At 44.9% G+C, this 27597-nt stretch overlaps 1 protein-coding gene across 1 annotated transcript in view; it reads right to left on the minus strand.

Annotated features, from left to right (window-relative positions):
• The window catches only part of LOC135553195 (muscleblind-like protein 1), a 115568-nt gene that overhangs the window by 31765 nt on the left and 56206 nt on the right, over nt 1-27597 (minus strand). Inside the window, exons 2-4 of the mRNA XM_064985364.1 lie at nt 14613-14789; nt 10026-10034; nt 8842-9060 (exon numbers count right to left, since the gene is read on the minus strand). Coding sequence (XP_064841436.1) covers nt 8842-9060; nt 10026-10034; nt 14613-14789 — 405 coding nt within the window. The remainder of the gene's footprint in view (nt 1-8841; nt 9061-10025; nt 10035-14612; nt 14790-27597) is intronic.

The following is a 27597-nucleotide window of genomic DNA, read 5'->3' on the forward strand; positions in this document are numbered from 1 at the left end:
ATGTGTGTGTGTGTCTGTGTCTGCGTGTGTGTGTGTGTCTTTGTGTGTGTCTGTGTCTTCGTGTGTGTGTGTGTGTGTATGTGTGTGTCTGCGTGTGTGTGTCTGTGTCTGCGTGTGTGTGTGTGTCTGTGTCTTCGTGTGTGTCTGTGTCTGCGTGTGTGTGTGTGTGTGTGTGAAACTTCTGGATGCATGCATCTAGTACAGTAGTAGGTAGAGGTTAGTTGCATGCCAGTTGCATTCTGTTAATGTAATTTCATAATTCCTATAAATTCACTTAGTCTATTTTATGGGAATTTGCAAGATTCTCATTTGCATAAAATAGACAGAGACCAGTCTTATCAAAATTAGATAATAGTATTTATTCTTGGAGCTCGCTGCCATGAAACCACGAACAACAGTTTATATACAACATATGACGTCATAGGTTATAAAATGTCCTTCCTCCTATCGACCAGGACCCAACAGGTTCAAGAGTTTATTCCCACCCCCTCGCTCGCTCACTCCAGACACACAGTTAAATCAAGATTAAACTTCTGAATTCTTCATCTATCACTATTCAGCAGACAGTTCTAGATAATGGAAAACCTAGGGAGACACTCACTGCCTTATCTAAACATCCCAGAGCTAAGTTGAGTCGATTCATGGTATGGAATGGTATTTATTAATCAGATATAATTAAACAAGTAGAGTTTAATTAGTTATAGTTCTATTTAAAATGTAGATATTGTTAATCATTGTTCATAAAATTCCTAACACATTCATACACTCGCTTACAGCTCGCTGCCGCCGGCTAGCCCTTGTGGTGAATTGGGGAGCAGCTTCATGCACAAGTCTCCCCTTGCTGGTACAAAGCCTCTCCACGACCAAGACTCCTGTCGGGCCTCCTTGCGGCGTTACAAGTTAACTGGTTCTCTTGAAACTCCAGGCTAACCGGCAGGGGATCTCGGAGCAGCAGTGGGCCCCAGAGATGGTCCTTTACAGGCACACCTGGCTGCCATCAACCACTGTCCCACTGCCTTGGTGGTTAGTCTGCTACAACAAAGGCTAGGGGAGCACACCTTGAAAGAAAAGCAGCGTGCTGGCGACGCACGGTAGGCAGACGCCGACAGACTGGGGTTTCGGCAGCCTCCTGCAGCTGTGGAAGATACTGGAAATCATGGATTTCCCCTCTTGCCACTGAAATTTCACCTTCCTACAGGGGCACAGGACTATTGTGGTCGGCAGCAGCTGAGAATTGAGTGGCAGCTTCCCTTGGCAGACCCTTGTGTGAGTGAGCAGCCCTATTTAGGAGCCACACTGCTAACCCCAGCTGGGGAGAGGCCTAGAAAAGGTAGCCTAAGAATTTCCCGTTCACTCCGTCCTGGATAGGCTACCGCACCTATCAGAGTTCCACTCAGCGGTCGAAAAATGCTAAAGAAAAAAAATAAACATCAGACCTCTTTTGGACGATAATAGCAACAGACTCCATTGGAGAACAGCTTTGATAGCTGCCCTGAATGAGACCAGGTTCCTGGATGAAAGTTCCCTGAAAGAGGAGGGAGAAGGTTGCAACTTCTTCTGGAAAGGTTACCCTCCGGGTGGACAACATCAGCACGGTGTGGGACTGGAAAATAAGAACCACTTTCTACCCAGCCTCACTGAAACACCTGTCGGCATAAGTAAAAGACTCATGTCTCTCCATATCCCCCTAGCCAAGATGCGTTATGCTACTCTTCTGAAAATGAGGCAAAGGACTGCTTCTACCAGTCAGTAGATGAGGCCATTCACCGTATCCTCAGAAATGACAAGATATTTCTGCTGGGTGAGTTCAATACTAGGGTGGGACAGAACAACAGGATGTGGAGTTGGAGTCCTGGGTAGGCATGGTGTTGGCCAGGTCAATGAGAACGGCAGCAGACTGCCAACTCTATGTGACCTCATTGTCACAAACACCTTGTTCCAGCAGAAGAACAAATATAAATCATCATGCGATGCACCCACGCTCCAAACAATAGCACCTGATCGACTACATCATAGTTGACACTAAGACGTTCTGCTGACACGTCCCATGAGGGGTGCAGAATGCTGGACAGATCACCGTATGATACCGGCTAAACTTCAGTATTGTCACGACTTCCTCCAAATTCGGCTCCTCTCCTTGTTCGTTCGGCGATCGACCTCACCGGCTTTCTAGCCATCGCCGCTCCATTTTTCACATATCCATTTGTTTTTTCTCTTGTTCCCTACACACCTGGTTTTCATTCCCCAATCAATCTACATGTATTTAGTCATCTGTTCCCCATCATGTCTTTGTGTGTGCATTGTTAAACAATGTATGTTCACGCACGATACTTTTATAGTTCATGTTCTGTGTTTTTGGGCACTTATGTCATTTTTTTGTGCCTATTGTTGAATGGAACAAAAGTGTGCCTGTTTACTCTACTCTGCTCTCTTGCACCTGATTTCACCATAACAAGTATCATACAGTAAGAAAGAAAGAATGGCGCCGGAGGGGACGGCTGCCGTTTTACGTGCTCGTAACCAGCTGTGCTATTTTGTTCATTTTGTTTGTAACTTGTTTTTTTGAAACTTATTTTGTACATAATGTTGCTGCTCCTGTCACTTCTGACCGAAAAGAGCGTCTGGACATCAGAACACCGATTACTCACCTCGAACTGGATGAAGATTTTTTCTGTAACGATTCCGGCTTTCTCAGGAACGGGTCCACATCCCCATCATTTGCGTGAAGAAAATATGGAGAAATAGGGGATGGAGGTCGGGCTGCCTTCTGAGACATCACAGGCGAATGAGTAAACCCCCTCTACCATCAGTCCTAATAGCCAATCATTGGATAACAAAATGGATGAGCTCCGATCAAGGATATCCTATCAACACAACATTAAAAACTGTAATAGGTATGTTTCACCGAGCCGTGGCTGAACAACGACATGAATAACATACAGCTGGTTTTCGGTCAATCGGCAAGATAGAACAGCTGCCTGTAGGACTAGGGGTGGCTGTCTGTGTCTATGTCTACAGCTGGTATGCAAAATTTAATATTAAGGAAGTCTCAAGATTTTGCTCCCCTGAGGTAGAGTATCTCATGAGAAGCTGTAGACCACATTATTTACAAAGAGAGTTTTCTCATCTACATTTTTGGTAGTGGTCTATTTAGCGCCACAAACCGATGCTGGCACTAAGACCACACTCAACGAGCTGTATAAAGGCCATAAGCAAACAGGAAAATGATCATCCAGAGGCGACGCTCCTAGTGGCCGGGGACTTTAATGCAGGAAAACGTAAATGTGTTTGACCTAATTTCTACCAGCATGTTAAAAGTGCAACCAGACGGGAAAAACACTCTATAAGGAAGTGGTCAGAGGACACAGATGCTAAACTACAGGACTGTTTTGCTAGCACAGATTGGAATATGTCCTGCGATTCTTCCGACAGCATTGAGGAGTACGCCACATCAGTCACTGGCTTCATCAACAAGTGCATCGATGACGTTATCCCCACAGTGACCTTACGTACATACCCCAACGAGAAGCCATGGATTACAGGCAAAATCTGCATGGAGCTAAAGGGTAGACCTGTCGCTTTCAAGGATCAGGACTCTAACCTGGAGGCTTTTAAGAATTCCCGCTATGCCCTCCAACGAATCATAGAGGCAAAGTGTCAATACAGGGCTAAGATTGAATTAGACTACACCGACTCCGGCGCTCGTCGGATGGGGCAGGGCTTGCAAACCCTTACAGATTATAAAGGGAATTACAGCTGCGAGCTGCCCAGTGACACAAGCCTACCAGACGAGCTGAAAAACTTCTATGCTCGCTTCGAGGCAAGCAACACTGCATGCATGAGAGCACTAGCTGTTCCAGATGACTGTGTGATCATGCTCTTCGTAGCTGATGTGAGTAAGACCTTTAACTTCTTATGGCTGAGATCCCGTTACCGGGAGCGATATAACAACAACCAGTGATAATTACAGGGCGCCATATTCAAAAGAACAGAAATCTCATCATTAAAGTTCCCCAGACATACATGTATTTTATATCGTTTTCAAGGTCGTCTTGTTGTTAATCCCACCACAGTGTCCGATTTCAAAAAGGATTTACGGGGAAAGCACCACAACCGATTATGTCGGGCCACCAACAACTCACTAAAATACACAGCCAATTTTACCAGCCAAAGATAGAGATAAAATGAATCACTAACCTTTGATAACCTTCATCAAATGATAGGACTTCGTGTTACACAAAAAAACATGTATGTTTTGTTTGATAAAGTTCATATTTATATCAGAAAATCTGAGTTTACATTGGAGCATTCCATGGCTTAAGGACAACAAAGTCAAGGCATTGGAGTGGCCATCCCAAAGCCCTGACCTCAATCCCATAGAACATATGTGGGCAGAACTGAAAAAGCGTGTGCGAGCAAGGAGACCTACAAACCTGACTCAGTTACACCAACTCTGTCAGGAGGAATGGGCCAAAATTCACCCAATTTATTGTAGGAAACTTGTGGAAGGCTACCCGAAACGTTTGACCCAAGTAAAACAACTTAAAGGCAATAATACCAAATACTAATTGCGTGTATGTAAACTTCTGACCCAATAAGAATGTGATGAAAGAAATGTAAGCTGAAATAAATAATTCTCTCTAATATTATTCTGACATTTCACATTCTTAAAATAAGTGGTGATCCTAACTCACCTAAGGCAGGGAAATTTTACATGGATTAAATGTCAGGAATTGTGATAAACTGAGTTTAAATGTATTTAGCTAAGGTGAATGAAAACTTCCGACTTCAACTGTACGTATTACCTCAACTACCCCACACATTGACTTTTTACATTGACTTTGTACCGGAACCCCCATAGCCTCGCTACTGTTGTTTCATTGTTGCTTCTAAATTATTTGTTATATTTCTTTTTCTTAAAAGTGCATTGTTGGTTAAGGGATTTTAAGTGAGTATTTCACTGTACGGTCTACACCCGTTGCATTCAGCTTATGTGACATTATTTTATTTAATGATGCCTGCAGCGCTTCCTGGGAATCACCTGGCGGAACAGTGTGACAAATACAGAGATACTCACTAAGACCAACTGCGGGGGTATGGAGGCCCTGGTCACCCAGCACCAACTGTAAGAGTATGGAGGCCCTGGTCACCCAGCACCAACTGTAAGAGTATGGAGGCCCTGGTCACCCAGCACCAACTGTAAGAGTATGGAGGCCCTGGTCACCCAGCACCACCTGTAAGAGTATGGAGGCCCTGGTCACCCAGCACCAACTGTAAGAGTATGGAGGCCCTGGTCACCCAGCACCAACTGTAAGAGTATGGAGGCCCTGGTCACCCAGCACCAACTGTAAGAGTATGGAGGCCATGGTCACCCAGCACCAACTGTAAGAGTATGGAGGCCCTGGTCACCCAGCACCAACTGTAAGAGTATGGAGGCCCTGGTCACCCAGCACCAACTGTAAGAGTATGGAGGCCCTGGTCACCCAGCACCAACTGTAAGAGTATGGAGGCCATGGTCACCCAGCACCAACTGTAAGAGTATGGAGGCCATGGTCACCCAGCACCAACTGTAAGAGTATGGAGGCCATGGTCACACAGCACCAACTGTAAGAGTATGGAGGCCCTGGTCACCCAGCACCAACTGTAAGAGTATGGAGGCCATGGTCACCCAGCACCAACTGTAAGAGTATGGAGGCCATGGTCACCCAGCACCAACTGTAAGAGTATGGAGGCCATGGTCACCCAGCACCAACTGTAAGAATATGGAGGCCCTGGTCACCCAGCACCAACTGTAAGAGTATGGAGGCCCTGGTCACCCAGCACCAACTGTAAGAGTATGGAGGCCCTGGTCACCCAGCACCAACTGTAAGAATATGGAGGCCCTGGTCACCCAGCACCAACTGTAAGAGTATGGAGGCCCTGGTCACCCAGCACCAACTGTAAGAATATGGAGGCCCTGGTCACCCAGCACCAACTGTAAGAATATGGAGGCCCTGGTCACCCAGCACCAACTGTAAGAGTATGGAGGCCCTGGTCACCCAGCACCAACTGTAAGAGTATGGAGGCCCTGGTCACCCAGCACCAACTGTAAGAATATGGAGGCCCTGGTCACCCAGCACCAACTGTAAGAGTATGGAGGCCATGGTCACCCAGCACCAACTGTAAGAGTATGGAGGCCATGGTCACCCAGCACCAACTGTAAGAGTATGGAGGCCATGGTCACCCAGCACCAACTGTAAGAGTATGGAGGCCATGGTCACCCAGCACCAACTGTAAGAGTATGGAGGCCATGGTCACCCAGCACCAACTGTAAGAGTATGGAGGCCATGGTCACCCAGCACCAACTGTAAGAGTATGGAGGCCCTGGTCACCCAGCACCAACTGTAAGAGTATGGAGGCCATGGTCACCCAGCACCAACTGTAAGAGTATGGAGGCCCTGGTCACCCAGCACCAACTGTAAGAGTATGGCGGCCCTGGTCACCCAGCACCAACTGTAAGAGTATGGAGGCCCTGGTCACCCAGCACCAACTGTAAGATTATGGAGGCCCTGGTCACCCAGCACCAACTGTAAGAGTATGGAGGCCATGGTCACCCAGCACCAACTGTAAGAGTATGGAGGCCATGGTCACCCAGCACCAACTGTAAGAGTATGGAGGCCATGGTCACCCAGCACCAACTGTAAGAGTATGGAGGCCATGGTCACCCAGCACCAACTGTAAGAGTATGGAGGCCCTGGTCACCCAGCACCAACTGTAAGAGTATGGAGGCCATGGTCACCCAGCACCAACTGTAAGAGTATGGAGGCCATGGTCACCCAGCACCAACTGTAAGAGTATGGAGGCCATGGTCACCCAGGCCAAGGTGTAGCTGGTCCCCCCCTACAGACTGCAGGCCAGGGTGTAGCTGCCCCCCCCTACTATAGACCGCAGGCCAAGGTGTAGCTGGCCCCCACTACAGACTGCAGGCCAGGGTGTAGCTGTCCCCCCCTACAGACCGCAGGCCAGGGTGTAGCTGGCCCCCCCTACAGACTGCAGGCCAGGGTGTAGCTGCCCCCCCCTACTATAGACCGCAGGCCAAGGTGTAGCTGGCCCCCACTACAGACTGCAGGCCAGGGTGTAGCTGTCCCCCCCTACAGACCGCAGGCCAGGGTGTAGCTGGCCCCCTACAGACCGCAGGCCAGGGTGTAGCTGCCCCCCTACAGACCGCAGGCCAAGGTGTAGCTGGCCCCCACTACAGACTGCAGGCCAGGGTGTAGCTGTCCCCCCCTACAGACCGCAGGCCAAGGTGTATCTGGCCCCACCTACAGACCGCAGGCCAGGGTGTAGCTGGCCCCCCCTACAGACCGCAGGCCAAGGTGTAGGAGGAGGAGAGGAGCACAAGACCCAGAGGACTCCGCTGCCAACACTTCCACCTGGAGGCAGCTCTGCCAGAACGGTGTAAAGAGGTAGGAGGAGGAGAGGAGCACAAGACCCAGAGGACTCCGCTGCCAACACTTCCACCTGGAGGCAGCTCCGCCAGAACGGTGTAAAGAGGTAGGAGGAGGAGAGGAGCACAAGACCCAGAGGACTCCGCTGCCAACACTTCCACCTGGAGGCAGCTCCGCCAGAACGGTGTAAAGAGGTAGGAGGAGGAGAGGAGCACAAGACCCAGAGGACTCCGCTGCCAACACTTCCACCTGGAGGCAGCTCTGCCAGAACGGTGTAAAGAGGTAGGAGGAGGAGAGGAGCACAAGAGACAGCCAGAACAGCTCAGGAGACAACCATGTCTGCCCCCGCCAACACAGACTACTCAGGACCCATCTGCATTAAAGTTTGTGGATCACGGATTGGACTCTCTGTTAACTCAGAAGTGGAAGTCGTCATTGGATACGATGGACTACCATAAGTGTGTGTTTTGCGCCAGTGTGTGAGTACGTGTGGGTGTGTGCCATTATGTGTGTGTGTGTGTGCCAGTGTTTGGTGTGTGTGTGTGTGTGTGTGTGTGTGTGTGTGTGTGTGTGTGTGTGTGTGTGTGTGTGTGTGTGTGTGTGTGTGTGTGTGTGTCAGTGTGTCAGTGTGAGTGTGTGTGTGTGTGTGTGTGTGTGTGTGTGTGTGTGTGTGTGTGTGTGTGTGTGTGTGTGTGTGTGTGCCAGTATGTGTGTGTGTCAGTGTGTGTGTGAGTGATAATGACAGGGCTAATGATGTGTGGGAAGCGATAGTTATGCTAATTTGCATCCCTCTGTTTCCTTAATAAGTCTTATGAGTACATTACGATAACAGAGGTTTAGTTACTGTAACAGACTGATAAATTATTACTAAATTACGGTAACAGATATTTAGTTACTGTAACCGACTGATAAATTATTACTAAATTAAGGTAACAGATATTTAGTTACTGTAACAGACTGATAAATGATTACTATATTACGGTAACAGATATTTAGTTACTGTAACAGACTGATAAATGATTACTATATTACGGTAACAGAGATTTAGTTACTGTAACAGACTGATAAATTATTACTATATTACGGTAATAGAGATTTAGTTACTGTAACAGACTGATACATCATAAATATATTACGGTAACAGAGATTTAGTTACTGTAACAGACTGCTGTGTATTAGATACATAATGTAACATTTAGTAATGTAAAAGACACAAGCCCAGAATAGAAAATGGACTTTGGAGAAAGATATTCAATCCTTATTGACTGCCAGTTGCCAGCCTGGCACTCAATAACAGTGATTATATAAATTTGGAAAACCGTGCGAGTTGTGTTTTTGATAAATTAAGTGCTAGAGTGCAGAGAAGAACAGCAGGTTGAGTCAGTGTTTATGTGTGATTATTTTAACTACTCACCTCCAGTCTGTCTGTCCTCATGAGCTTCTGTGCAGCGGCAGCAGCAGCAGAGGGCATGGAGACGTTGGGGTTACTGGTCACCAGGACCGGGGCGCTGGACATGATCTCAGTGGGCATCAGGCCGGGCGACACTGGGCCCAGGTAAGGGTTAAACGCAGCGGCCACAGCAGCACTGGCATTAGAGGCTAGGCTGGGCGTCACTGAGAACATGGGGACCGGCTGTAAGGAGACAATATCGGTGTTAAAAGATGTCAGAGATATTCAACCAGTCTTAGAGGACAAAGGTAACACTTCATTTGAATAGCCCATCTGTAGATGCTCAGTAACATTTCAACATTTCAACTAACTATCTACTAACCCTAGCCCTAACAATAACCTTAACCATTATCCTAACACTAACCTTAACCCTCACCCTAACCCTTCTTTTAAACCTTGTTTTTAACCTTACCCAAACCCTAATCGTAACCATAGCAATTAGTTGCTTATCAACAGTGTATGAATATTTTGAAAATAAATACACAATGCGGAGGACTAAAGGTCAAAAGGGAATTAATGATCAATGGAAATAGTGTCTCATCTGGAATAGGAAATGAATTATGAATATGGGTCTTTGACATGGGAGGGGTGTGTCTTCAGGCTTTGAGCCTGAAACAGGATACTTGTTATTTGGCCATTGGCCAAGTTGTATTGCAAGGAGTTCTAATTGGTCAACCACAGGCTAGAGTTGGGTTATAAAACTACATCCTGTCCCTTTGTCCTGCGGAGAGAGTCACTGAGGACAGGGGAGAATAAACAACTACCTCTCAGCATAACAGTGAGGATGTATAACCCAAATCCTTACCCATAAAAGCTTTGGTTTCAGGCTCCTTGCCCATAAATGCCAAGAGTGTGTAAAGCTGTCATCAAGACAAAGGGTGGCTACTTTGAAGAATCTAAAATCTAAAATATATTTGATTTGTTTAGCACTTTTTTGGTTTCTACATGTTTCCATATTTGTTTTTTTCATAGCTGTGATGTTTTTACTATTATTCTACAATGTTAAAATAGTACAATAGTAGGTGTGTCCAAACTTTTGACTGGTTCTGATTGGACTTTCATGTTGCAGTATCCCTGGTGAAACACTAACACAAAAAAACACACATATACACCAGAACACTGACACCACCCTGGTCCGATCCACTTACACCAGAACACTGGCACCACCCTGGTCCGATCCACTTACACCTGTCTGACAACACTGGCACCACCCTAAGATGACAGCAAAGTCATCTTAAACTCTGTCTCACAGTCCTGGTATGTAAAAATAGCCGGCATGGATTGGGTCCAGTGAGTGTTACTGCTGTTTAAAATTGGGATGGTGTAGGGGCCTTGTAAAAACATGGCCCAGTGTTTTAGAAATAACCAGGCCGATTTCTGTTCTCAGTCCATCACTGCTGTCAAGCCACAGTGGTCCAAGTCCACACTGAGAGAAATGGATGAAGCTCGCACATAACCCCTCTGGGCCATCCTTTACATAGGAGGAGTATTACAAGAGAGACAGTTTCCAGGCATGTAATTGATCTTGGAGAAAGTTATTGGCTGATGTGACGAGTCATTCACCTTTTTCCCTTTTTAAGACTCACTTTTCCCCTGGATGCCTGGTGCTAAAACGTAGGTCAATAGTGTTTATAAGCAACATTATCACAGCTACTGAAACACACATCAAACACACAACTTCTGTCTGTGTGCTTTACGGTCTAGCTCTGTCAGGATTTGGCCAGGGTTGTTCCGGGTTTTGGTCACTAGATGCCCCCATTGTGCTTTTTGACCTCATGTTTTTTCCCTTGTTCCCCATTATTATTTGCACCTGTGCCTCGTTTTCCCCTGATTGTATTTAAACCCTTAGTTTCCCTCAGTTCTGTGCTCTGTGTTTGTATGTTAGCACCCAGCCCTAGTGTTCTGTGTATTCTTGTCGATTCCGGTGGATGCTCTTGTGGAATTCTGTTTTTGTTTTTGAGTATCTCTAGAGGCTTTTTTGTGCTATTCCTACCACCTTTTGGATTTGCCATTTTTTGTATTGAAGGACTTCTCCTTTTTACTTTATTAAATACACCGTCTTAAGTACTGCTGTGTCTGCTTCATCTTTTGGGTTCTGCTGACTATTCGTGGCTCAGTTGGTTAAGTGACTGTTTCTCACTCTGGAGACCCAGGTTCGTAACCGGGTCCTGACAAGCTCTCTGTGTGTTTGTGTGCGTTTAGTACCGACCATGATTCTACCTGTAAAGAGTGACCATTGTTAACAGTAATGATTATCATTAATGAATGACTAATGCCAGTAGAGTGGTGCAGCAGGTCTAAGACACTGAATAATTTTGCACGCCCAATTTTTCAGTTTTTGATTTGTTAAAAAAGTTTGAAATATCCAATAAATGTCGTTCCATTTCATGATTGTGTCCCACTTGTTGTTGATTCTTCACAAAAAAATACAGTTTTATATCTTTATGTTTGAAGCCTGAAATGTGGCAAATGGTAGCAAAGTTCAAGGGGGCCGAATACTTTCGCAAGGCACTGTGTATATTTGTTTATTATACCTGTTGATACTCGTATGTGATATTATTCTAACTGAACATTTTCTTTCACAGTGACACTGACTCCGAATGGGAGCCCCCAGTGCCAAGGTGTCCATGCCCCACTGAAGCTGGTTCATCCAGCTCCTGCCACAAGTGGTGTTCATCTGCCCAAATGTTTTTCTGCAGGCATGGATGTACCTCAGGGCCAAAAGGCCACAGCATGGAGGCGTCGCTGTGTTCTTTGCAAAATGAAGTCCCCATCACCTGCACCACATGCTTGGTGACCCTCTGCTTTACAGCAGAAAGAGACTGCTATGGCACCTGGCATCAGCAGCACAATATTGTATAGAGTTTTGGCAAAGTGGGTGGGGTTATATCCTTCCTGTTTGGCCCTGTCCGGGGGTCTCATCGGATGGGGCCACAGTGTCTCCTGACCCCTCCTGTCTCAGCCTCCAATATTTATGCTGCAGTAGTTTATGTGTCGGGGGGCTCGGGTCAGTTTGTTATATCTGGAGTACTTCTCCTGTCTTAACCGGTGTCCTGTGTGAATTTAAGTATGCTCTCTCTAATTCTCTCTTTCTTTCTCTCTCTCGGAGGACCTGAGCCCTAGGACCATGCATCAGGACTACCTGGCATGATGCCTCCTTGCTGTCCCCAGTCCACCTGGCCTTGCTGCTGTTCCAGTTTCAACTGTTCTGCCTGCGGCTATGGAACCCTAAACTGTTCATATTTACTATTGAGGTGCTGTCCTGTTGCATCCTCTACAACTACTGTGATTATTATTATTTGACCATGCTGGTCATCTATGAACGTTTGAAAATCTCAGCCATGTTCTGTTATAATCTCCACCCGACACAGCCAGAAGAGGACTGGCCACCCCTCATAGCCTGGTTCCTCTCTAGGTTTCTTCCTAGGCCTTTCTAGGGAGTTTTTCCGAGCCACCGTGCTTCTACACCTGTATTGCTTGCTGTTTGGGGTTTTAGGGTTTCTGTCCAGCACTTTGAGATATTAGCTGATGTACGGAGGGCTATATAAATACATTTGAATTGATAGAGGACTGAGGGTCTTCCAAATATTGAAAGTGTGTAAATACAGTGGGGCAAAAAAGTATTTAGTCAGCCTGTAATTTCATCATAGGTACACTTCAACTATGACAGACAAAATGAAAAAAAATATCCAGAAAATCACATTGTATGATTTTTTATGAATTTATTTGCAAATTATGGTGGAAAATACTGTTGTAGTACTGTTGCACTCTTGTGTTTTTCACTGATATTGTTTTATCTTGTTCATTTTAAAGATGATACAAAAATATATTTTTTTTTACTAGGCAAGTCAGTTAAGAAAAAATTCTTAATTTCAATGATGGCCTAGTAACAGTGGGTTAACTGCCTGTTCAGGGGCAGAATGACAGATTTGTACCTTGTCAGCTCGGGGATTTGAACTTGCAAGTTACTAGTCCAACGCTCTAACCACTAGGCTACCCTGCTGCCCCGGCAGGAAAATGTTTTTTTTTCATTGTATTATCTAAACCAGATATATTGTGTTACATTCTACATTCAATTCACATTTACACAAACTTCAGAGTGTTTTCTTTCAAATGGTACCAATAATATGCATATCCTTGGTTCTGTGCCTGAGCAACAGGCTGTTAGATTTGGGTATGTCTTGAAAAAACTAGGGAATTAGCTCTAAGAGGTTATGGACTATGAGGCGGTTCGTCACGATCCAGAATAACGTCAGATGACACAACAACCTGCCACGACAGAGATGTCACACGAGCCTTCATCAGCTGTATCATAACAAACAGGATGTCAAAGACATGGCCACATGTATAACGTCATAAAGACCTGCATCAGTTCTGTGAAAGAGGGAACTAGAGGGGGACAGAGAGTGAAAGAGGGGGGTTGAGAGAGAAAGAGGGGAGAGAGAGAGAGAAGGAATGTGCGAGAGAGAGAGAGAGAGAGAGAGAGAGAAAGAGGGACAAGGAGAGTGAGAGGAGAGGGAGAGCGAGAGAGAGAAAGAGAGAAGGAGAGAGAGAAGGAAGGAGAGAGAGCGTGAGAGAGAGAGAAGGAAGGAAGGAAGGAAGGGAGGAAGGAAGGAAGGAAAGAAAGAAAGAAAGAAAGAAAGAAAGAAAGAAAGAAAGAAAGAAAGAAAGAAAGAAAGAAGGAAGGAAGGAAGGACAGATAGAGACTGAGACTGTACTGTAGCCTGGTGTCTCCTAACCCATAGTGACGTGAGCCATCCATTAGTGTTCTCTCTCTAATTTAAAGCCTCACCAGCATCATCACTCTGGCCCAGGCTATAATAGGCTTTAATTACATCACCCTCAGCTGAGCACCATGCATGAAATGAAAACATACGCCCACACTGAGAGGAGACAGAGGGAAGGAGGGAGAGATGGGGAGAAGTAGGTGGAGGAGAGGGTGTGACAGTAAGAAGTGGAGAGAGTTTAGGAGAGAGAAAGAGGGTGAGAGAGAGAGACAGACAGAACAGTGAGCACCTTGTCTTAACTCCTGCTTCCTGTCTTTTCCCTCTCTGTCTTACTCTGTCATCCTCACTCCTTACTCTCTTTGTTCTTCTTCTCTCTGTCTTACTCTGTCATCCTCTCTCCTTACTCTCTTTGTTCTTCTTCTCTCTGTCCTACTCTTAACCTCTCAATCACAGGAAGTTGTAGGTGCTTCTGTCACTGTGAAAGCTGTTGCTCCTGTCATCCTCTAAATTCTTTCATGGCTTCCTCTCTTCTTCTCAACGGGGCCTCTCCTGATGAAGCGATGACGGTGTGTGTCTCTCTCTATGTGTGTGTATGTGTGTGTGTGTGTATGTGTGTGTAGTGCTGAGTTCCTCTCTGTGACAACTTAGTGCACCTCTCCCTTCTCTGCTTTCTTTTCCCACCCAGAGAGAAGGGACGAGGACAGACGAGAAGGGACGAGGACAGAAGAGAAGGGACGAGGACAGACGAGAAGGGATGAGGACAGACGAGAAGGGACGAGGACAGACGAGAAGGGACGAGGACAGACGAGAAGGGACGAGGACAGACGAGAAGGGATGAGGACAGACGAGAAGAGGGAGTGACGACAAGAAAGTGGTAAACTACAACGTTTCTCAGAAGGCAATGGCAGATCTCTATGAATCTGTTGGGTTGACTGGGATTGCACCATATGCTGGGGCTTGGATCCAATGTGTGTGTGTGTGTGTGTTCGTGCGTCCATGCTCTCTCACCATACATGTAGTCTGTAGCTGTGTGCTGGGCATCATGGCGTTGGCCAGCTGCATCTGCTGTGCCAGCATGGCCATGTTCTTCTGTTGGATCAGGTTGTTCCTACCGTTGATCTCCAGCTGGGTCTTCAGGTGGGGAGGAGGGTGTAGGTACTTACAGTTCTCCCTGGAACAACGACCCTGAGAGAGGGAGAGGTAGAGGGGCAGGTGGAGAGAGAGAGAGGGGGGGGAGAGAGGGAGAGGGAGCACCTAGATCTTATGCACAGATTCAGTCAGACCTGGGCCCTGACAGTAAATCTCTGTAAGACCAAAATAATGGTGTTCCAAAAAAGGTTCAGTCACCAGGACCACGAATACAAATTCCATCAAGACACTGTTGCCCTAGAGCACACAAAAAACTATACATACCTTGGCCTAAACATCAGCGCCACAGGTAACTTCCACAAAGCTGTGAACGATCTGAGAGACAAGGCAAGAAGGGCATTCTATGCCATCAAAAGCAACATAAATTTTAACATACCAATTAGGATTTGGCTAAAAATACTTGAATCAGTCATAGAGCCCATTGCCCTTTATGGTTGTGAGGTCTGGGGTCCGCTCACCAACCAAGACTTCACAAAATGGGACAAACACCAAATTGAGACTCTGCACGCAGAATTCTGCAAAAATATCCTCCGTGTACAACGTAGAACACCAAATAATGCATGCAGAGCAGAATTAGGCCGATACCCACTAATTATCAAAAACCAGAAAAGAGACGTTAAATTCTATAACCACCTAAAAGGAAGCGATTCCCAAACCTTCCACAACAAAGCCATCACCTACAGAGAGATGAACCTGGAGAAGAGTCCCCTAAGCAAGCTGGTCCTGGGGCTCTGTTCACAAACACAAACACCCTACAGAGCCCCAGGACAACAGCACAATTAGACCCAACCAAATCATGAGAAAACAAAAAGATAATTACTTGACACATTGGAAAGAATTAACAAAAAAACAGAGCAAACGAGAATGCTATTTGGCCCTACACAGAGAGTACACAGCGGCAGAATACCTGAACACTGTGACTGACCCAAAATTAAGGAAAGCTTTGACTATGTACAGACTCAGCGAGCATAGCCTTTCTATTGAGAAAGGCCGCCGTAGGCAGACATGGCTCTCAAGAGAAGACAGGCTATGTGCTCACTGCCCACAAAATGAGGTGGAAACTGAGCTGCACTTCCTAACCTCCTGCCCAATGTATGACCATATTAGAGAGACATATTTCCCTCAGATTACACAGATCCACAAAGAATTCGAAAACAAATCCAATTTTGAAAAACTCCCATATCTACTGGGTGAAATTCCACAGTGTGCCATCAGAGCAGCAAGATTTGTGACCTGTTGCCACGAGAAAAGGGCAACCAGTGAAGAACACACACCATTGTAAATACAACCCATATCTATGCTTATTTTTTTTAATTTTTTTATATATATATATATATATATAATATGACATTTGTCAGAGAGAGAGAGAGAGAGAGAGAGAGAGAGAGGGATGGAATTAAAACCTAACAAGGGGAGTGTTCAGCAGAACAGCATTATGGGTGTGAATCGTTGAAGACTCGTTGAAGAATTGAAGAATTGAATCACCTCCATCATACAGACAGATAGACAGACTCCACACTACACAGCCTATATACACTATAGAAGGATAATACTGTATATACTACACTACACAACCTATATACTATACAAGGAGAATACTGTATATAGTACACTACACAGACTATATACACTATAGAAGGAGAATACTGTATATACTACACTACACTATAGAAGGAGAATACTGTATATACTACCCTACACAGCCTATATACACTATAGAAGGAGAATACCGTATATACTACACTACACTATAGAATGAGAATACTGTATATACTACACTACACAGCCTGTCTCTCTATATACACTATACAAGGAGAATACTGCATATACCACACTACATGTAAATTCTCTACATAAGGAGAATTGTATCTCTCCTCTATCCCTCTCTTTATACGTCTCTCTATTCAAATCAAGGGACTTCATTGCCATGGGAAACGTGTAAATGTTGACAAAGCAAGTGAAAAAGATATACAAAAGTGAAATAAACAATACAATCTCTCTCTCTGTCTCTATACCTCTCTATCCTCTCATCTAGCTCTCTCTCCCTATCCCTCTATCTCTCTCTTTTGCTCTCTCTCTCTCCCTATCCCTCTACCTCTATCTCTCTTTCTCTCTCTCTCTCTCTTGCTCTCTCTCTCTCTCTCTCTCTCTCTCTCTCTCTCTCTCTCTCTATCCCTCTCTCTCTCTCTCTCTCCCTATCCCTCTATCTCTCTCTCTCCCTATCCCTCTTTCTTTCTCTCTCTCTCTCTCTCTCTCTCTCTCTCTCTCTCTCTCTCTCTCTCTATCCCTCTCTCTCTCACTCTCTCTCCCTATCATCTATCTCTCTTTCTCTCTCTCCCTATCCCTCTATCTCTCCCTTTCTTTCTCTCTCTCTATAGGTCTCTCTATTCAATTCAATGGGCTTTATTGCCATGGGAAACATGTGTAAATGTTGCCAAAACAAGTGAAATAGATATACAAAAGTGAAATAAACAATACAATCTCTCTCTGTCTCTATACCTCTCTATCCTCTCTCTCTCTCTCTCTCTCTCTCTCTCTCTCTCTATCCCTCTCTCTATCTCTCTCTCTCTATCGCTCAGTTTCCAACTCATTTTGTGGGCAGTGAGCACATAGCCTGTCTTCTCTTGAGAGCCATGTCTGCCTATGGCGGCCTTTCTCAATAGCAAGGCTATGCTCACTGAATCTGTACATAGTCAAAGCTTTCCTTAATTTTGGACGAGCCCCCACTAGTCTAGCTTAGTTTTTTTTGAATACTTATTGTTTCTTTCCTTGGGTCCAGCGCAGCCCCTTTTCCTGCTCCCCCCATTACCGTGTGTTTTCAAATAAACCTTGAGTTTGACGGTAGATTTCAGTTGTCCTGGTTATTTCGTTCACACTTTTGCTTTGTCACTATTATAATTTGCATGAGTTATGTTACGGGTCTCATTACCATCCCCCCTAGACTGTCGGGCCAAAAAGGGATCCGTAACATAAGTGGGGGCTCATCCGGGATCTGTCATAACTGACATCCATGCCGCTCATGTAGATTGTGATAGTGGTATAGTTCAGTGTTGAGCGTCATAGCTGAAGTAGCATTAGTGTTTGCTATTTTCTTTGGCACTTGTGTAGTAGTGTAAAATGACTACTTTTGATTTGAAATCCTTTTTGGATAACCCTTCGTGGGAGGTTTTTGATAAATGTCGTAGAGTTGATTTAATGACCTTGGCTGACCATTATTCAGTATCGATTCCACAGAATGTAGTTAAGTCTGAGGTTAAAAAGCTGGTGTTAAATGTATTGTTGGAAGAGCAGGTGCTTGTGTTACCGCTGCCTGTGCCTACCACCCCTGTAGGGGATGTTGCTACTCCTGTAAGCCCATTGGTGTCTGATAATGAGGGCGAGGCTAAAACACCAGCCACATTGTCCCGTTTTGATCCACTCGCCCCACTGTCAAACGGTGATGCCAGTAGGGATGTCCGTTTAGCACAGTTCCAACTGGAGGCGGAAGAGAGAGACCAAATTAGGCGAGAGACTCTCCAGTTGGAGAGTGTAAAATTGAGGCAGAAAAAGAAAGAGAACAACGGCATTTGGAGATGTGTAAAATTGAGGCAGACAGAGAACAAAGGCAGTTGGAGTCCAAAATGCGCCAGTTGGAACTGCAGGCAGAGACAGCAAGGCTAGCCTTCGTTGCTACTGTGCCTGTTTGTGAGCCGTCCTCACCAGCTGTGTCCTCAAACACGTTTGACATTAGTAGGCAGATTGCCTTAGTACCTTTGTTCAGAGAGTCTGAGGTTGACTCCTATTTTTTTGTGTATTTGAGCGTATAGCCATTGCATTGAAATGGCCTGAAGAGGTATGGTGTCTATTACTTCAGTGTAAATTAACTGGTAAAGCCCAAGAGGTTTTGTCAGCGCTACCTCTCGAGGACAGTTTGAAATATGAAGTGGTCAAAGGTACTGTTCTTCGTGCCTATGAGCTTGTGCCTGAGGCATACCGACTGTCACGTTCTTTCAAAATCGACCCCAGAAGCAGACCAGGACAAGGAGAGTAGGAAGAAGGTGAGTATTTATTTACAAGTGAATATGAATGGGTAGATATATCCAGGTGGCATAGTGGGCAGGGGTGGTGAGTTGATGGGAGTAAATAGGTGGATCCAATGGGGTAGCGGAATTCTCCGACGACCAGGCGGGAATGGGGTAAATGATCCGGGTGAGTAACTGAAGACAGAACAAACGGAGATAAGTTTAAGGCAAGCAATATGTAAAAAACAAGAAAACAAATTCTATCTAACTTGAGGCTGATACTATGGCACGACATACTGTTCATGGCTAACGACCCGGCAGGGAATGGATGTCAGGTCAGAGCTTTTGAAGGGGAGAGGTGATGATCAGGACAGGTGTGCAGATTACTGATGGGATACAGGTGCGGCTGAACATCGATCTCCCAACAAGCTAATTCGCCCGGCAACCAGACAGGGTGCGTTCCAGGACACCGGAAACACACTCCAGGACAGAAACACAGGCAAACACAGACTCAGGAAGCGGGATTTGTGACACCAACAGAGATTTAGGTCTCATAGAATGTCTTCTAGTAAGACTTATGTGGAATTTGCTAGAGACAAGGGAAATCTGTTTGATAAATGGCATGCTGCTAGTAAGGTAACTGATTTCAACTCTCTCCGAGAGTTAATCTTGTTGGAAGAGTTTAAAAATTGCTTACTCGAACGCATTGTAGTTTATCTAAACGAACAGAAAGTATCCTCCCTGGCAGAAGCGTCTGTGTTGGCAGACGAGTTTGTGTTGACGCACAAGAGTGTGTTTTCGGCTCATACTGAGAGTAGATCCACAGAGTTGCCTACTTTTAGCCCTAGTCGGCCAGCAGTAGTATATCAAGCACGCCAGAAGAATGAGCGTCCCTGTTTCTATTGTCATAAAGTGGGACATATGATTAATGATTGTTTCCTGCTAAAACACAAACAAGGGATGCCTCTTCGTGCCAAGCCACCAACAGGTGTTGCTCTAATTCGTACGGTTGTGAGGTCTGCAACAAAACAGGTGCCTCCTGGTAAATGTAGTTTGAAAGTCTCAGTCCCCGACCACAGTTATGAACCGTTCATTTTCGAGGGGTTTGTGTCCCTAACGAATGATGAAGCGTCTCAGCGTCCAGTTAAAATCCTTAGAGATACTGGTGCGGCGCAGTCGTTTATATTGTCTGATGTGTTGCCCTTATCTGACAATACATACTGTGGTTCCAGTGTGTTAGTGCAGGGTATTGAAATGGGTTTTGTCCCAGTGCCATTGCACTTTGTGAAAGTACACTCTGAGTTAATCAGTGGAATATTCAGAGCGGGGGTACGTCCTATGTTGCCAGTGAAAGGTGTGACCTTTATAATGGGTAACGATATTGCCGGAGGAAAGGTAGTACCCGTACTGGAAGTATTGGATAAAAGTGACCACTCTCTCTCGAATGAGCTGAGTTATCCACATGTGTTCCCCGCTTGTGCTGTCACTCGTGCTCAGGCACGACAAGAGGGTGATGTGATAGATTTGTCGAACACTGTTCTGTTCAAAGAGGTTGATCAAGAGGATGGATTGTGTGATACCTCTGAGAAGCTGATCACCTCTGACAAACAGCCCAGGAAAGAATCAAAGAACGTTGAACTTATTGCTGATGCAATACAGTTACCAGTCACTCGTGAGCAGCTGATTGCTAACCAAAAGGTTGACAACAAGCTTGCTAAATGTTTTTCTAATGTTGTCTCATTGGAAGATGTAAAGAAGAAGAACGTGGATTAATTCATTGATGGTAATCTCCTCATGAGTAAATGGAAATCCCATGTTGACGCGTGTGGAGATTGGAATGCTGTTTACCAAAATAGTGATTCCTACAGCCTTTCGACAAACTGTATTATCCCTTGCTCATGATCACCAGTGGTCTGGTCATTTAGGAATCACAAAAACTTATGATCAGATCCTTCAACATTTGTTTTGACCGGGTTTAAAACAAGATGTGGCTCAGTTCTGTCGGACATGCCACACATGGCAAATAACAGGAAAACCAAATCAGGTTATTCCTCCCACTCCTCTTTGTCCCATACCTGTCATAGGTGAACCATTCGAGCATGTGGTGGTTGATTGTGTCGGACCCTTACCGAAGACAAAATCGGGTAACCCGTTTTTGTTAACGATTATGTGTATGGCTACAAGATACCCCGAGGCCATTCCTCTGTGAAGGATTACAGCCCCAGTAGTGAGTAAAGCCTTAATAAAATTCTTCATGACATTCGGGTTACCTAAGGTGGTACAAAGTGATCAAGGTACCAATTTCCTATCCAAGCTCTTCAAGCAGGTGTTAAAATCCTTGTCAATTACGCACCGTGTGTCAAGCGCCTATCACCCAGACTCTCAGGGTGCGCTTGAAAGATGGCATCAGACACTGAAGTCTATGCTACGTAAATATTGTAGGGAATCTGAGAAAGATTGGAATGAGGGAGTTCCTCTAGTTTTGTTTGCTGCTCGTGAAACTGTGCAGGAGTCCCTAGGTTTCAGCCCGGCTGAACTAGTGTTTGGTCACACAGTGAGAGGACCAATGAAAGTCCTTAAAGAACAGTTCTTGTCCCAAGAGTTGTTTACAGTAGACGAGAATGTGTTGGACTACGTTAGTCACTTTCGTGAGCGCCTACACCAAGCTTGTGCTCTCGCAAAGGAAGCTCTGTCTTCCTCACAGAGGAGCATGAAAAGACACTATGATAAAGAGGCTGTTTCTCGTCCACTACAGCCAGGTGACCAAGTACTGGTGTTATTACCTGTTCCAGGATCTTCACTGTCAGCTCGTTTCTCTGGTCCTTATTTAATTGAAAAGAAAATAAGTGAAACTGACTATGTGCGTCAAACTCCTGATAGACAACGCCAATCTCGTGTGCAATGATTGGTGTATGTTTTGCAAGGTTGTTGCTTTGTTATTGTTGTGAGTATTCATAGTGATACTGTGGTCGCAATCCCTAGGGTTGCTCTTTTAAGGGTGGGAATGTTACGGATACAGGTATCCTGTGTGTGTGTGTGTGTGTGTGTGTGTGTGTGTGTGTGTGTGTGTGTGTGTGTGTGTGTGTGTATGTATCCTGTGTTTGCTCTCCTTCTCCCCTCACAAGTGAAAATCATCACTCCCCAATCAGTCACCAATCAATCATCAATCAGAAGACACACCTCCTCCTGTTTCCTACCCAATCACAGTTCCTTTCCCTTGGTTTAAAAACCCTGTCAGTTGTTTGCTCTGGAGCGCAATCTCTCTGTAAATGCCATGTCTGTATGTCTCTGTAGTTCACTCTCTCGTTGTGTATTAACCTCTCTTTTGTTTGAGCACCTCCATAGCACTTTGTCATCACCTGTGAGTATTGTTTTGGTTATGGTGTTTGTTTGTGTTTGTGTTTGATTGCTGGTGGGAAAAGGGGAAACCAAGACAAGTCGCCCATGGGCATACACAACCCGTAGGTAGACTTTGTTAAATACCCTAGTTAGAACTGGGCGGACCACCCACTGTATTTTTGGTTAGTTAGCTGTTGTTAAAGTAGGCTAGTCTAGCTTAGGATGTTTTTGAATACTTATTGTTTCTTTCCTTGGGTCCAGCTCAGCCCCTTTTCCTGCTCCCCCCATTACTGTGTGTTTTCAAAAAATCCTTGAGTTTGACGGTAGATTTCAATTGTCCTGGTTATTTTGTTCACACTTTTACTTTGTCACAATTATAATTTGCATGAGTTATGTTACGGGTCTCATTACCATCCCTCCTAGACTGTCGGGCCAAAAGGGATCCGTAACAGTCAGTCACAGTGGTCTGGTATTCTGCCACTTTACTCTCTGTGTAGGGCCAAATAACATTCTAGTTTGCTCTGCTTTTTTGTTAATTCTTTCCAATGTGTCAAGAAATTATCTTTTTTGTTTTCTAAGGATTTGCTTGAGTCTAATTGTGCTGTGGTCCTGGGGCTCTGTGGGTGTGTTTGTGTTTATGACCAGAGCCCCAGGACCAGCTTGCTTAGGAGACCCTTCTCCTATAGCTCTATCTATCCATGTTTTTGTATCCCTCTCTATCCCTCTATATATCTGTGTGTTTATTTATATTGGGTGTTTATTTATACTGGGTGTTTATTTATACTGGGTGTTTATTTATACTGGGTATTTATACTGGGTGTTTATATATACTGGGTATTTATACTGGGTGGGTGTTTATTTATACTGGGTATTTATACTGGGTGTTTATTTATACTGGGTGTTTATATATACTGGGTATTTATACTGGGTGTTTATTTATACTGGGTGGGTGTTTATTTATACTGGGTATTTATACTGGGTGTTTATTTATACTGGGTGTTTATATATACTGGGTATTTATACTGGGTGTTTATTTATACTGGGTGTTTATATATACTGGGTATTTATACTGGGTGTGTATATATACTGGGTGTTTATTTATACTGGGTGTTTATTTATACTGGGTATTTATACTGGGTGTGTATATATACTGGGTGTTTATTTATACTGGGTATTTATACTGGGTATTTATACTGGGTATTTATACTGGGTATTTATACTGGGTATTTATACTGGGTGGGTATTTATACTGGGTATTTATACTGGGTGTTTATACTGGGTGTTTATACTGGGTGGGTATTTATACTGGGTGGGTATTTATACTGGGTATTTATACTGGGTATTTATACTGGGTATTTATACTGGGTGTTTATACTGGGTGTTTATATATACTGGGTATTTATACTGGGTGTTTATATATACTGGGTATTTATACTGGGTATTTATACTGGGTGTTTATTTATACTGGGTGTTTATACTGGGTGTTTATTTATACTGGGTGTTTATATATACTGGGTATTTATACTGGGTGTTTATATATACTGGGTGTTTATACTGGGTGTTTATTTATACTGGGTGGGTGTTTATTTATACTGGGTGTTTATATATACTGGGTGTTTATTTATACTGGGTGGGTGTTTATTTATACTGGGTGGGTGTTTATTTATACTGGGTGTTTATATATACTGGGTGTTTATATATACTGGGTATTTATACTGGGTGTTTATTTATACTGGGTGGGTGTTTACTGACAGCTAAAGAACTATTATATGAGAATTAAGACAGCGTGAGAGTTATCAGAGAGGTGATTGTTATCAGAGAGGTGATTGTTATCAGAGAGGTGATTGTTATCAGAGAGGTGATTGTTATCAGAGAGGTGATTGTTATCAGAGAGGTGATTGTTATCAGAGAGGTGATTGTTATCAGAGAGGTGATTGTTATCAGAGAGGTGATTGTTATCAGAGAGGTGATTGTTATCAGAGAGGTGATTGTTATCAGAGAGGTGATTGTTATCAGAGAGGTGATTGTTATCAGAGAGGTGATTGTTATCAGAGAGGTGATTGTTATCAGAGAGGTGATTGTTATCAGAGAGGTGATTGTTATCAGAGAGGTGATTGTTATCAGAGAGGTGATTGTTATCAGAGAGGTGATTGTTATCAGAGAGGTGATTGTTATCAGAGAGGTGAAATGTCTTCATGCTATATCAAAAGGAGAGGAGCATATTCAGGAGAGATTACCCATTTGGCTCCTCCCCCGCCACACACACACCGGTCACTTTAATTACTGTTATTTGCTTTGTAACGCCCTCGGTAACGATCTCGTATATTCACAGCATATTTTTTTCACTCTCACTCTCATTTTAATTTAAGGACTTTATTGGTATGTTTACATTGCCAAAGTAAGTGAAATAGACAATAACCAAAAGGGAAATAAAATATAAACATTACACTCACAAAAGTTTAAAATAAATGACATTTCAAATTATATACTTCAAAATGTTGAAGTATGAAAGAGAAAATAAGTAAATTCTCTCTGTTTCTGACCCTCAGGAATAGTGTCAAGTCATTTTCACATGGTCCTTCCAATAGAACGAGGTCACAGGGAGATAGGTTGTGGAATAATTGGGGCTAAATACACACATATACAGTATTTAAACATGGAAACCCACACCTACATGTTTAAACATGTAAACCCACACCTACATGTTTAAACATGGAAACCCACACCTACATGTTTAAACATGGAAACCCACACCTACATGTTTAAACATGGAAACCCACACCTACATGTTTAAACATGGAAACCCACACCTACATGTTTAAACATGGAAACCCACACCTGCATGTTTAAACATGGAAACCCACACCTGCATGTTTAAACATGGAAACCCACACCTGCATGTTTAAACATGGAAACCCACACCTGCATGTTTAAACATGGAAACCCACAACTAGATGTCTAAATATGGAAACCCACACCTACATGTCTAAATATGGAAACCCACACCTGCATGTTTAAACATGGAAACCCACACCTACATGTTTAAACATGGAAACCCACACCTACATGTTTAAACATGGAAACCCACACCTACATGTCTAAACATGGAAACCCACACCTGCATGTCTAAATATGGAAACCCACACCTGCATGTCTAAATATGGAAACCCACACCTGCTTTTTTAAACATGGAAACCCACACCTGCATGTTTAAACATGGAAACCCACACCTACATGTTTAAACATGGAAACCCACACCTACATGTCTAAATATGGTAACCCACACCTACATGTTTAAACATGGAAACTCACACCTACATGTTTAAATATGGAAACCCACACCTACATGTTTAAACATGGAAACCCACACCTACATGTCTAAATATGGAAACCCACACCTGCATGTTTAAACATGGAAACCCACACCTACATGTTTAAACATGGAAACCCACACCTACTGTCATGTCTTGTTATGTCTGTTCCTGTCCTTTCTCTTCACTCTGTCTCTCTCTGCTGGTCTTTTTAGGTTACCTTCTCTGTCTCTCATTGCTCAGCTGTTCTACATCTCCTCTAACTAGCTCATTCACCCGTTCCCACCTGTTCTCTCTTTCCCCTCTGATTAGGTCTCTATTTCTTTCTCTGTTCCTGCTACTTTCAGTGTCTGATTCTTGTTTGTGTTTTTTGATGCCAGAAGCAAGCTGTCATATCGTTTGCTTCCACCTTGTCCTGTCCTGTCGGAGTCTGCCTGGCAGGTGCATCCTGCACTATACTAACGTTCTTTTTGTTCCGCTGACAACATTGGAAGAGGATTTATGCCATTCCTGTTTTTTCATTAAAGAACTCTGTTTTCTGTTAAAACCGCTTTTGGGTCTTCACTCAAGTTCATAACAGAAGAATCAGACCAAGAATGGACCCAGCGGCTCCGGACCCTTTTCACTCCGCCGTCGAGATCCAGGGAGCGATGCTAGGCAGACACGAGGAGGAATTGTCTGCTGCTCAACATGCCGTTGAGACCCTGGCCGTCCAAGTCTCCGACCTCACAAGACAGGTTCACCAACTCCACCTCGATCCACCGCCCACTTCCAGGGTTTCCGAGTCTCCGGAGCCCAGGATCAACAACCCGCCGTGTTACTCTGGGGAGCCCACTGAGTGCCGCTCATTCCTCACTCAGTGTGATGTGGTGTTCTCTCTCCAGCCCAACACTTACTCCAGGAGCGCAGCCCGCATCGCCTACGTCATTTCTCTCCTTACCGGACGGGCGCGTGAGTGGGGCACGGCAGTCTGGGAGGCGAGGGCTGAGTGTATTAACCAGTATCAGGACTTTAAGGAGGAGATGATACGGGTTTTTGACCGTTCTGTTTTTGGCGAGGAGGCTTCCAGGGCCCTGTCTTCCCTATGTCAGGGGAATCGATCCATAACGGATTATTCTATTGAGTTTCGCACTCTCGCTGCCTCTAGTGACTGGAACAGCCGGCTTTGCTCGCTCGTTTTCTGGAGGGTCTCCTCGTCGAGGTTAAGGATGAGATCCTCTCCCGGGAGGTTCCTTCCAATCTGGACTCCTTAATAGCTCTCGCTATTCGCATAGAGCGACGGTTTGATCTTCGTCGCCGAGCTCGTGGAAGGGAGCTCACGTTCTCCGTTGCTCCCCTCTCCACATCACTGCCACCTGCCGCATCACTGCCACCCTCCTCCGCCGGCTCGGATGCTGAGCCTATGCAGCTGGGGGTATTCGCATCTCGGCCAAGGAGAGGAACGGAGAATCACCAATCGCCTCTGTCTCTACTGCGGCTCCGCTGGTCATTTTGTCACCTCATGTCCAGTAAAAGCCAGAGCTCATCAGTAAGAGGAGGGCTACTGGTGAGCGCAACTACTCAGGCCTCTCCTTCTGGATCACGCACTACCTTTCCGGTCCATCTCCGCTGGCCCGGTTCATCTGCTTCCTGCAGTGCCTTGATAGACTCCGGGGCGGAGGGCTGTTTTATGGACGAGACCTGGGCTCGGGAACATGACATTCCTCTCAGACAGTTAGGGAGCCCAGGGCCTTGTTCGCTTTAGATGGTAGTTCTCTCCCCAAGATTCAGCGTGAGACGCTGCCTTTAACCCTCACTGTCTCTGGTAATCATAGCGAAACCATTTCTTTTTTAATTTTTCGTTCACCTTTTACACCTGTTGTTTTGGGTCATCCCTGGCTAGTGCGCCATAACCCTTCTATTAATTGGTCTAGTAATACTATCCTATCCTGGAATGTTTCTTGTCATGTAACCTGTTTAATGTCTGCTATCCCTCCTGTTTCCTCTGTCTCTTCTTCACAGGAGGAGCCTGGCGATTTGACAGGGGTGCCGGAGGAGTATCACGATCTGCGCACGGTGTTCAGTCGTTCCAAGGCCACTTCTCTCCCTCCACACCGGTCGTATGACTGTAGTATTGATCTCCTTCCGGGAACTACTCCCCCCGGGGTAGATTATACTCACTGTCGGCTCCCGAACGTAAGGCTCTCGAGGATT

The sequence above is a fragment of the Oncorhynchus masou genome, chromosome 13, assembly GCF_036934945.1.
Source record: "Oncorhynchus masou masou isolate Uvic2021 chromosome 13, UVic_Omas_1.1, whole genome shotgun sequence".
Classification (NCBI taxonomy): domain Eukaryota; kingdom Metazoa; phylum Chordata; class Actinopteri; order Salmoniformes; family Salmonidae; genus Oncorhynchus; species Oncorhynchus masou.